The sequence below is a fragment of the Chaetodon trifascialis genome, chromosome 21, assembly GCF_039877785.1.
Source record: "Chaetodon trifascialis isolate fChaTrf1 chromosome 21, fChaTrf1.hap1, whole genome shotgun sequence".
Classification (NCBI taxonomy): Eukaryota; Metazoa; Chordata; class Actinopteri; order Chaetodontiformes; family Chaetodontidae; genus Chaetodon; species Chaetodon trifascialis.
In genome coordinates this window covers 9,685,382-9,697,587 of record NC_092076.1, presented here as the reverse complement: position 1 = coordinate 9,697,587, position 12,206 = coordinate 9,685,382, and the positions used below count along the sequence as shown (strand labels likewise).

Here is a 12,206-nt window from a genome sequence, read left to right as displayed (position 1 = left end):
TCACGTGAACGTAGCGCCAAAAAACTTTATTTAAAGGTTTGCCACCGTTGGCAGCAGAAATCCCCAGAGCCCCCATATTTGGCTGCTATAATATTCACTTTCCTGTGCAATGCGCTCTGTATATTAGTAAATGGGGGGGGGGGGGGGGGGTATTCATTCATTTTGCAGATATTCATTTGCTCATCGCTTTCCTCCTCCCCATTATATGTAAAGCTCACTGATTTTAGTATCTCCTGACATTAAGGCCTGGACAGCTTGATTTACAGTGTGCAACCATATCCAAATTCTTCCAACAGTGGGAAAGAAAAAATCAAACAGGATTATATTGGATGGTTTGGCAGATTCATCTTCTGACACACCCCCATGAATTATATTGCTGAAAGTGACAGATTAATCACCATCTCTTGCTAATACTGGAAACAAATCAAGACAAACAGGAATAAAAATCCACACTCTTCCATTCCACTCTTGCATTTGTGATGTCTGATGCAGTCGGTGCACCAAACCGCACACTTGGATTATGTCATGTATGGCAATCAAACTGTCCAGGAATTTGTCTTTATGTATTGCCATCTGGTGGTTGAATTACATGCATCGTGACAAACTTGCACAAAAGACAATGTCAAGGTCTTCCCTACTTTATCCAATTCATCTCGGGAAGATTTTGTAATGCTATCAGGACAACTAGAAAGGAAACTGAATTATAGGTCATACTTCTAAGAGGGAGGGAACACACAGTGACACTGATACGCTTTGTCTTTGACTTTGTCACTGGAAGAGAAAAACATGAGATGGTATTTTTAACTGACCAGCTGCTTTCTCAACATGCAGTCGTGTAGAGGGATCGAGTTAAAAATCAGAATTTAGATTCCAGATTTCAATGATGAGTTCAAGTAATTACTGTAGTTCATTCAGGAGTTTAGACTGTAGAAAACATGGATGTAGTCTCTGCTCTGCGAGGTCACCCACAGGGGTTTCTGAAGAGACAAGTGACAGTCGCTCCAGCCATCGCCATCCTGACAGCGCATGACTGCACTGACAAATCCAAAAATGGGCAAAGAGGTGGAGCGTAGGTGGAACCAAGGTGGGCCAGATGAAGCCTGGTTGGTACAGCTAGTTGTCACTTACAGCGGCCATGCCCATAATTACACATAGCTTTAAGCCTTCACTATATTTAAACGAGTGAGTTACATAAAAAGGCTGTAAACATGTTTATTCCTGGTGTAAAGTTAGGCTTTTTAACATGGGGGTCTATGGGGATTGACTTGCTTTTGGAGCCAGCCTCAAGTTTCCATTGGAGGAACTTTGCGTTGCCTTCATTTTTCAGCTCTGGAGCCTCTTCAAGAGCTGTTGGCTGGGAAGGAGAATATCTACATTTAGTTTTCAAATAATGAAGCTATTCAACCTAAATAAAGGAAACATCCTGAAATCATGTGGCTATAAATAAAGGTTTAAAAAAGCAAGCAAAGCCTAAAGTAGCATTCAGTATTGGCATAATTTATACTCTATTATATCTATACTCTACTATATTTCCATTCTTCCAAAAACATCGCTCAAAATTCCCCCTCCAGTCGTGTAGCTCATCATCGCCGTGGGCATCATAGCATCCCACTCCAAAACACAGGCAGCTGACACCAGGCATGACACACTCGTACATGTCCACATTATGATCAAAATATCCGAGCCATCATCGAACAGCAGGCTCGGTGGAATACCATCTCTCATTTGTAAAAGCCAGGCGATGCGACCATCGGGGCTGGAGCAGACGAGGCGCTCGTTTGCCAGCAGTGACTCAGGTTCAGCGCTGCAGTCACTCTGAATATTTTCAGCACATCTCTCTCCACTACTTAGCAGTGACCTCTGTTCACTTAACTGTCATCTTGAAAAATAACAGCCAGTCACACCTTGGAACAGCCCCCAGCCTGTCTGGTCAAAAGCCCTCAGATTTTAGCGGCTTCCTGGATCTTTTTCAGACACAGGGCCCATTAGCTGACACTGGTGCTCCCATGCAACTGTTAGCAGTTTACAGCATGATCACATTCACCAGGACCTGCTCTGTAAGCAGAGCTCCTCGGCTCTTCATCAGCGCCGGTCCCAACAACTGGGAACCATTATAATGGACACCTTTCCTTTCATGCTTTGAGTTTACTGTCACACAGTCTCAAATGGAACAACAGCACTGACTCCTGGCAGTAATTGAAAAGGGCCAAAAATAGCATGTTTGTCATGTGGGGACTGCTCAACATTGCTCACATTCATGAATCAATAATAAGCGTTCACAAATTCTCTTTTACACTTCATCGCCCCCCCTGCTCTCCGTGTTTCAGGCTGTCTACACTCTGCACACTGTTATGTTTAATTCAAAAAACAAGTTAACGGTAATCCAATGAAGTTTCTTTTGCTGGAAGGAGAATTGAAGCTGATGGTTAGCAAATGCACAGAAGACAAAACAGGAAAAAAATATTGGGAAATACCTTCTTAACAGAACGGATGGCGGTCCATTCTCGTGCCTCATTTGTACAATTTAGCAAGAAGTCGTCCATTTGGCACCGAGATAAACAGCTTTAAACCAGTGCTGGCTTTAATATTCAATAAAATAATGCCAGTTTCTTCTAGTAGTCCCTCATACTTGAAAGGTATGTCAGCCTGGCATGAAGCCTCAGTCATATTCTGAAGATTTTGCATCCATCTACATGAAATCACACTTTGGCATTCATGCCCATCTCCTGAATTTTTCACCGCAGCTCTGCTTCCACGAGGTTTCATTTATTCATGGTTCATTAGTCGTTATGTGACTCCACTGGCTGCTGCACGAATGGCAAAAATTGCACTAATGTACCTATTTTGAGGATGTTTCACCGTATCTATTGTCAACATCACCGAAACAGCAGGGGAGGCACAGTGCTTCACAAATGTACGACTGGCAGCTCAGAGGGCTCCGAAATTGCAAAGCACAGTGAAGCCTTAAGACCACCTGTCACCTCCAGAGCTGTCACCTCCTTTTAACATGCTACAAGTGCACACAGGGCGTGTGGATTCTCTTTGAGCGAACAGACTGAGAGTTCGGGTCAAAACGCCCTCTGCTCAAAGTGCAAGTTTTGGACAGAGTTTAAAGCTACGTATTTTCTTGAGCATGCTGTGGTCTGAAAGGCACATTTGGCCACATATATCTCACACCTGGCACCAGCGACACACGGCACAGTGTCCTTTCTAGTTTCTGACTGACGCAGTTGTCATTTTCACGCCCAGCGCCCACGTTCTGTAAGTAGCAAATGTGGCCTAATTGAGAGCCTGGTCTAAAAGTTAATGGTGCACCAATTTCCTGGCATTATAATGCCCATAGACTGTTTAAGATTAAGGTTAAGATTCACTTTATTAATCACACACAACGCAACACAACACAAAATGCACATGCCGTGATTTGGTGAAATTATTTCTTCCGCATTTAACCCATCCTGGAAGTCCTTCCTCTGCGGCAGACCAGGAGCGGTGGGCTGCAAGCCGACAGCGGCACCCGGGTACCCAGTTTCATCTTGTCACCATTGGTCAGGTGGTGATCTTCTTGCATGTTTTTAGTGGGGTTTTTTATGGAGGATACCCCAGGTGAGCACGGGGAGAACATGCAAACTCCACACAGAAAGGCCCTTTAAAGGGCAGCAGGCCAGCTCCCAAGGCGGGAATCGATCCCGGGACCTTCTACCTTCTAGCTGTGAGGCAACACCGTTGCCACTGTTCCACCGTGCCAATTCAAAAACATGGGCCTTACCTCTGTGACGTCACCCATCGGTTCCTGAAGAGCCACTGTGAAGCTCCGTGACACTGACTCCATTGTGGCCGAGCCTGACGCCGGCAAATCCAGGCTCGCGGCTAGCTGCCACTCAAAGCGGCCATGCCCATGATTGCGCATAAGCTTAAGACTTAATATCTTTGAAAGCAGTGAGTTATGTGCCAGCGCACCTGGCTTTTAAAGGGAACGGGAGATGACACAGTTTTAATTCCTTCATTCACCTGTGATTAAGACTAAATGCACTTTAGACCATAGATTGTTTAAATAGGACAGTCTGTAAAATCTGAACTGCGAAAGGAAAACCTTCGTAAAGAAGACATGCTTTGTATATGCGTCCTTCATATATACAGTAACACTGAAAAGGTTTATCTTGTTAGCTTTCTTGCCATCAACAGCATTATAATATACCCACATGGCGCACACTCATTTAGGGTACTGGAGTGGCTTTTCTCCAAGAGCGCCTGCAGCTAATAAGTATACTGTTCAGTATAAATGAGGATTATCCAGAGTAGCACTTTGGCAGGCTGCATCCATTTTCTTTACATCCTTGTTCAAATGCAAACTACTTATGTTGAAGAGGGAGCACAAGCACTCTGAAAAGTGTCTGTGCATGGAAGGACAAACCTCTGAATAGCAGGCTGATCTTTAAAAGAGGAGAATACTGCATATTCTTGGTGTTCAGCCTGGGGTGCACCTCACAGGTGGAATTCAACTGTATGTAAAAAAATGTATGTGCATTTGTTTTGCAATGTTGTTGGACATTCCCTTTATTTTCATTTGACCTCTTGTCTATGGTTTAAACTGTTTTACAGAGTAATTTGGTTTTCTAATGTATTTGTGTAATTAACCTCTCTTTTCCTTTTTGATTCAGTCTCTTTGCATTTGTTTGCTTGCTCTGACCGCAAGCCGGCTCAATATTAAAAGGCAAGACTGACTTCAGCTTAACCAGCCATATCCAAACATTTGCAGTTTAGGTTTTGATTCCTTCTGTCTGCGATCACAACTATTATAATACAATATACATGCACACACAAATATAAAAGTACATCAAAAATATAAAAATTAATCCAAAAGTTAGTGCGATGCTTCCTAAATAGCACTTGAGTCATTAGTGAGAGTGTTTTAATTCAGTCTTTCACTTATATTAAATTACCTTATATTACCTTAAAAAAGCTTTTTGGTGCAAGCCTTCAAACTAAATTTATGAAAGCCGAGAAATTATTTCAGCACATACACATTTAAAAAGATTAAAACTCATGTAAGAAGTTCCTAAATACATGTTCTGCGACTTTCTCTGGGTTTCTCTCTTTCAGAGGGCAGACAGTCCAGAAATGCACTAATCAATGCCTGCGTCCCAACTTTTTGGAATCAGGGTTTTAAGAACTGTATGTCAAAAGACGTCATCGCACAAAAGATTTTCAGGTCTGGTTTTCTTTTTATTTTCTGGCATGTTGTCCATCTTTAAAATACACTGAAGATTACCGATATGCAGTTTATCATCTTTTTTTCACGGTACAGTGAGACCCTGATTCCTGTGTAATGACACTGTTATAGGATTACTCTACAAACACAATGTAAAAACACAATAGCTGGCATACTATCCTTATGAAATGCATCATAATGACCACGTTGCAACAAAAAGACAATGCCCATACAGTCCTTAAAAGATGCACAATTCAAAAAGGGTTGACATTAAATCCACTGACTGAAGTCAGCAATAAATCAAGTTAAATGCGCTATTACACAGGAATCTGTTAAATATCAAAACAAAAAATATCAACAGAAATGCTCTTTTCACAAGTGTAGCAAAAGACAATTTATCATAGATATAATAGTAACAGGTGACAAGGCCTAAAATAAATGAGAATCTCTTGCCATTCTGTCATAAAAACCTGACAAACACGTGAAATCTCAAGAGATCAGAGTGACAAAGACTCACATTTGTTCCAACGAGACACTGTACAGCTGAGGGCGGAGTCGGGGCTAAAAATGGTCGACAGCTTTTAAAATTCCGCAGATCAACATGCCCCCCTCCTCGAGAGTTCATGGAAAGCAAGGCATTATAAAAAGGTAACGTAACTCCTTGTACTCAAAGAGGGGAATAAAGTCGTAGCTTCATAGGACTCTTAAAAAAAAACAAAAAACATACAAAACAAACTAGTAAACAGCCAGAGGAGCACGATGTTCCTGGTCTAATTTTACGATGCAGAAGCAGTTCTCCTACGTGGCATCCACCCACCACACCAATCCAAGTTCAAAATCCTCAAGTTGCACAGCAAAATGATAAACTACAGTAAAGAACCGAGCGGAACGTCAGTGTTTCTCTGCGGTTTGTAACTTCTTAAACCTCGGGGGGAAAAAAAAAAATCAGGGGTTTTGTAACAAATCAATCTTCTGGTTTGCTAATAAGACGCCTCTAAACTCTTTGTTAAGTCTGGGACTTTTCCATGCTTGGGTTTGATGACTGATGACTTGTTCGTGCCTCCTCCGGTTTGCAGTCTTCACCCACATGCTGCTGGTGGTGACTGCAGTTTCATGTCTCTGCAGAAAATACAGACTTTAGCTTCAGCTGGGTGGATGATGAGACATATGTACAGCGAATGCTAAAACAGATCATTGATGCCAGTTGGCAAAAGTGGCGTGACGTAACACTCCCGTCCTGGACGAGCTTCCCCCACAAAAAGGCGTTCAGTCCACACAGCGAAGGCTGAGTTAGAGTCAGGCTGGTCGTAAAAACTAAATGCTTTAGCACCATAGAATACCACTTGTTGGCAAGCAAAAAAGATGAACAAAAACCCCACAGGCAGCACGGACTGGCTCTCTACCAGCCATTTTTAAAACCCTCTGGTGTACTTCCAACAAGGCGTGAGGGAAATCAGTTTATCTTTGATATAACCCACAATGTACAGACACCTTAACGTTTCTCTCCCGCTCAGCAAATGGATGATGAGGCGTCAAAATATTTGTGACTGAAGCTTCAACAGACAGATCCTCCTCACGAATCTGACGTCACTGATGATCAGGCAGGTTCCCTCTAAGCACAAGCTCTGCCGCGGTGAACTACCCATTCTGAAGGGGGGAGATTTGGGGCCCAGCAGGTGAAGGAAAAGCTGCTCCAAAGGCTGGAGAAAGATTTCTGATCTCCTGACCAGAGGTGGACTGATGCAGAGCGGAGCAAAGGGAAGGGGAGGACAGGTCAGAGAAGGGTTGTGCTCTTGGGAGTTTCAGTGAGAACTTGAGCGGCAGTGGATGAATGGAATCTTCTACACGTGGCCATGTGGTGTCTCTGGAAAGGCCTCCAACTGGGACCTGCGGCTTGTTGGAACAATGACCTCAGATGGTACAAAAAGGGACCCGGTGGAATGACGGGCTGAGACTCAGACGCAGGTGCCTTGGTGTGCTGGAGGAAGGGCTTTTCGGTTCTTTAAAGCCTGGGACTTATCCTTAAAATCTGTTGGTTTCTGCTGTGAAATGTCTATGAGAGCGCTGGCAACGATGATCCCTAAAGATGGAAAAAAGCAAGAAAGAAATCAGAGCAATGTCCACAAAATCTTTTAGTTCAGTCACATAAAACGGTGGATATTGCATGTATTTCTGTCATATTTCAGTATTTTGCTCTTCCAGCTTTTCAGTGGCGTCATCAGGAGTTAAGATTGCATTTAATTGTGATGGCTCTGGTGTGATGTGGGCTCTGTGTGATTTGTTTTTCAGTGTGTTTCTGACGGCTGTTTTTCATGTTTGAAAATCCACCTCGTTAAACAAGGACCTGCTTTCTGAAAAGCAGTGTAATTTAATTCAACGAGCGTCATTGCGCCCCGCTCACTCCAACAAAACAAAAACACAGACAGACTTGCGGCCCACTGGATTATGCTAAGCATGTGTCTGGTAAAACACATACAGCTCAAGCACAGACTGGTCTGAGCGAAAGGTTTTGTTCGGGGAATCGCTGCTCGTGAGGATGTGAGATGTTTGTGGAGTTGGAAGGTTGTGCTAATTGTTGGTACGCGGTGAAATGTCATCGACTGACCATCGTAATTATGTTTACTGAAGTAATTAATTTAGCTGCCGTTGGCATCGTCAGCCGAGCAGGTGCGACCCAAGCCTGAAAACAGAAATCACTTCAGTTTTCATTATTCCAATCAAAGCTCTGATGTGGGGTACAATGTTTTTCACAAAAATGACCTTTTTTCTCACGGTGCTTATGGATTTAAGGATCATTCACCCAACAGAAGGAACACATTCTGATGTGCAGCCTGGCTGATAAACGCGGTCTTGCATTCAGCCAAGTTGATAGAAAATACTGATGACAGTTGCTGCATTTTGCGTGCATGTTACCTGACTGTCCTGGTGGAGGTAAGCCCGACGGACCAGAGGGGAGACGCATGAGGACGGTCAACACAGCGGCTTTCCCTCCTGAACACGGCTCCATCGCCACGGGTTTAGGTGCACCCTGAGAAGAGGTACAGAAAAAAAACACACACTGTTAACACTGTTTCAGGATGAAAGTTAACTTTCCAAAAATAGAAAAAAGGTTCACTGGTTTATTTGGATTTTACAGTAAAAATACTGGGCTATAAATGTGTCCTCTGTCCTGCACGGATGACACCGACAACAGCAACCAGCGAAAAGGTGTGACAGACAAAACGCATGATGAAAGGACTTAATTGACGCCCTGGTTCTCCCGCTTGGCGTATCTCTGCTTTCCCGACCGAGCTGAAATCAAAGTGATGTGACAGGCACACTTAGAAAGTCTTGATAGTTGTTTTCTGCAAAGGCACATGCGCTGCTGAAGCCTTCTTTTTTTTTTGGGGAACCAGCAGTCAGCGATATTAGGCTGCAGGAGCTGCTGCATTTAAGCCGACTCACCCTCCTCCTGAGACAAATGGTTCGATTGGTCGCACAACAAAAACACTTGTGTGTGTCCCTGTCAGACGGTCCACGTGTCGAGGCAATGACCTACCCTCGGAGTTAATGGCCAAAACTGCTTGTCTCAAGCGTGAAAAACATGTCATCCTGATAATGAATGTCAAGGGTTTCACAGCATGTTTTGGATGAAGGGACAGAAATTGGGGAATAATAACATGTCTGAAGAGAATTGACTTTTTTCTCTGTGTCTGGCTGAATTTAAAATGGAGATGAGAGGGTGAGCGCAGGCAAAAATGTGGAAAAACGTGGAGGAACGAGGCTAAAAACATGAGAGAATGCGGTGTGGTGCACCAATGTGTATGAACATGTTCCACTGGAATTTAGTGGATATTTCGACCTGTGAAAACAGCCAAAAACAAAACACTGACACTAATTTGTATATTTTGAATGAGCAGTGACTTTAAAAGCCTCCATACACTCATTGATAACAGGTGGTAGCATCATGATTGGGTATGAGAGAGGCATCCTGGAAAGGCTCAGTCGTTCACAAGCCAAGGTGGAGCGAGGTTCACCACTTTGTGAACACATGATCGTATAAAGGATATGACTACATGGGCTTGGTCAACAGTCCGAACTCTTTTGGAATCTGGGCTGTACATGCTAGACAACACTCTAATGTGAATTAATGTGAAAGCGCGGTTTCACCCGCTCTTTGCAATCTGGAGTCGTTTAATTAGAAGCAAGTGCGATCTTGTTTCCTGTGAAGCGTGCAGTATAATTCCCCATGCAACTTCCAATTAGGTTCGCCATTTCAAATGCCACAGTTCACAACTACAGCATGTGTCTTAGTTACTCAGTAACACTGAAGGCCACATAATATATTAATAATTCGTACAGTGAGCCTCATAATACAGACCGTGTGGATGAACTTTCACAGCAGATAACACTGTCAGCAAATAAGAAATGTCAACGGCCCAAAGAAACCAATAAGGCCAGAAATGAAATAATGAATCAGTTGCGTTCTTAAGACTTCTGTACATTAATAGCATAGCTGCTAATGGTAGCTAGTTAGTGTTGTACTGCTCAGCCAAATCCTAAATGTATCATAATGTATAGTATTCTCTTTATTCTTGTAGATTTCTCATCCTTTGTTCTATGAGTGTTTCATCTGCATCTTATGAGGAAATTCATGTACTTTCCACTTTATTATCTTTATGGTATCTTATGGAAATACATGCATACTGCATCAACTCATCCTCTGCGGTATTGCAGATAGAATAGCCAGATTTGGTCCTCTGGCATTAATTGCATGTCATTATTATCTTCTGGAAAAGGAAATGTAATATTTATATCAAGTTTTGGATGGTAGAATCGTAGCTGCTGCTGCATCAGCTCGCTACTCAGCACCTGATCATTTAAAGACACACCTGGTGGCAGGAATGTGTGTTTTTTGCTTTACTGAACGTAGCCAATGATTAGTATTCTCATGCAGGCATCAGCGATTGTATTAGCATGTTTGTTGTGCAGGCAGACTGTGTTTTATTTTTCCTTTGTTGGGGATTTTAGCCTACGGGCGGAAAGTTGGGAGAAAGTTAAGTATGATTGAAAGATCTTTAATGGCTGCAAATAATTTGTTTATAAGTTTGTCCAGGCACGAGAGCTAATTGATAGTGAAGCTAATGATTAGCTAGCTTAACAATAAACTCGTTCTGCAGTGGAAAAAAAGGAAAAGGTTAAATGTTTTAATCCATTTCTTGGAAGCCGTACAAACACGGCAAATTTTCACAAACATGCTTCTAAGTATTTATTCCGAGAGGGACTACATTTGTCCTTCATCAAAAAGAATTCAGATCATTTGCAGAGGTTATGAATGCTGTCAGCAATGACCCAGATTGTTTTCCATTTGCCTGTACTGTTAATCAGCTGGAACTAACAGAGAGGGACAGAGAGATGAGGAGAATGGAGAGCAGGACAAAGGTGAGGAGAGAAGAGAAAAAAAACGAAACGGTGGGACAGAGTGGAAATAGAAAGGAAATTAAATGTGACAGACACAAACTCATACTGTTAATCAGCTGTTAAACTCTTCAAAAAAGCCCAACATTCATCCAGTTTTTCTCGAGCCATATTATTTAAATATATATTACAAGGCCAGATTTAAATACAGTCTACACTTAGCTTTAAAACTAATTTGCATGCAGCCCTGGATCAACTGTAAGGACAACCTGGGTACACTCATTAGTCCACCGGGGGCTCAAGTATCTCCAAGGCTTCGCATCAAGGCTCGCTGCCTCTAACCTACAATTGTTATACTGTATATTTAATGCTCTCAATGACGTCAATCCTTCATAGGCACCGTGTGAAAGCAAACACAATGAGGCTAAAATTCAATTTCAAACACAAGAGGCACAGGAGACGTGTTTCTGCGCTGCAGGCGAGCTGGAGACCGGCAGATTGTTTATGAGCATTGTCACTCGACCCAACTAGGCCGCATGATCGGAACACGATAATCTCACGCATCTCTTCAGGTACATTAATGATCGAGGGGCACACCGCTGACATACAAGGACAATTTAATTGCCAGCCATTTCATGACCACTCAAGCGATTCTGCTAATGAATAGCTATATAAGAGATATTCATGCAAGGGAAGGAATTTAACCGATGCACTTTGATTTACATATAGGGCAAGTGCTATTTTTAGCCATGCTAGCAGCAGGACTCCAGGGTTGGCAATGTCGGTTTCTCAGTCCACCACTTGACTGAAATATCTCATCAGCTGCTGAATAGCTTGAGATGAGATTCCTTACAGATATTCATGGTCCCCAAAGGATTAATCCGACCAGCTCTGACTGTCCCCTGAGTTTTCCTCTCGAACCACATGCAAGTTAACACCCGGCTTTAACCAAAATATCACAACTATCGGATGGATTGCCTTGAAACTGCCAAACATTCACGGTGCCCAGAGGATGAATGAATACTACTCTTGTACTGTGGGAAAAGGTGGACTGGAAGTGATGAACATAGCAGTTAATTCACTCTGAATGACTTCAGTCGTCTCTGAACTTCTGCTCTCAACGAGGTTGACATTTCTGGTTTTGAGTGAAGCAGCAATTACGTGGATTTGAAGTGAACTTTGGTGAGATGTTCATGATCCCTTGAAAGTGAAATTTACTGACTTGGGTGATCCTGACTTTTATCTAGCGCCACCATCAGGTCAAAGCTTTAATTAGAGCTGACTAACTCTGAGATTTACCCTCTTTGTTTGCATGTCGCTCTGCAGACGGCTGTTTGCTTTTATTCTACCAGTCACCACACTTGCTATGGACTCTGTATAAACTTCTTACACTTGTTACCCTGTACATATCCAGCGACTGGTGCAATGAAGAGTAAGACCCCTTTCACATTAAAGGCTCCTTAGCTTACACATCCTGTATACTCTGCCACTCCAAACATAACTCTTCAACCATTGACTGTACATGTTAAATATTCAGTATTATCTTCAGACTGTTCTGTTCACACATGCCTTACTGCACCATTAATCTTACACATTATAC

At 42.7% G+C, this 12,206-nt stretch overlaps 1 protein-coding gene across 1 annotated transcript in view; it reads right to left on the bottom strand.

Moving 5' to 3' along the window:
- Positions 1 to 5,990: 5,990 nt before the first annotated feature.
- Positions 5,991 to 12,206, bottom strand: part of atrnl1b (attractin-like 1b) — a 62,025-nt gene continuing 55,809 nt past the window's right edge. Inside the window, exons 28-29 of the mRNA XM_070990231.1 lie at positions 8,123 to 8,237; positions 5,991 to 7,289 (exon numbers count right to left, since the gene is read on the bottom strand). Coding sequence (XP_070846332.1) covers positions 7,165 to 7,289; positions 8,123 to 8,237 — 240 coding nt within the window. The 3' untranslated portion in view covers positions 5,991 to 7,164. The remainder of the gene's footprint in view (positions 7,290 to 8,122; positions 8,238 to 12,206) is intronic.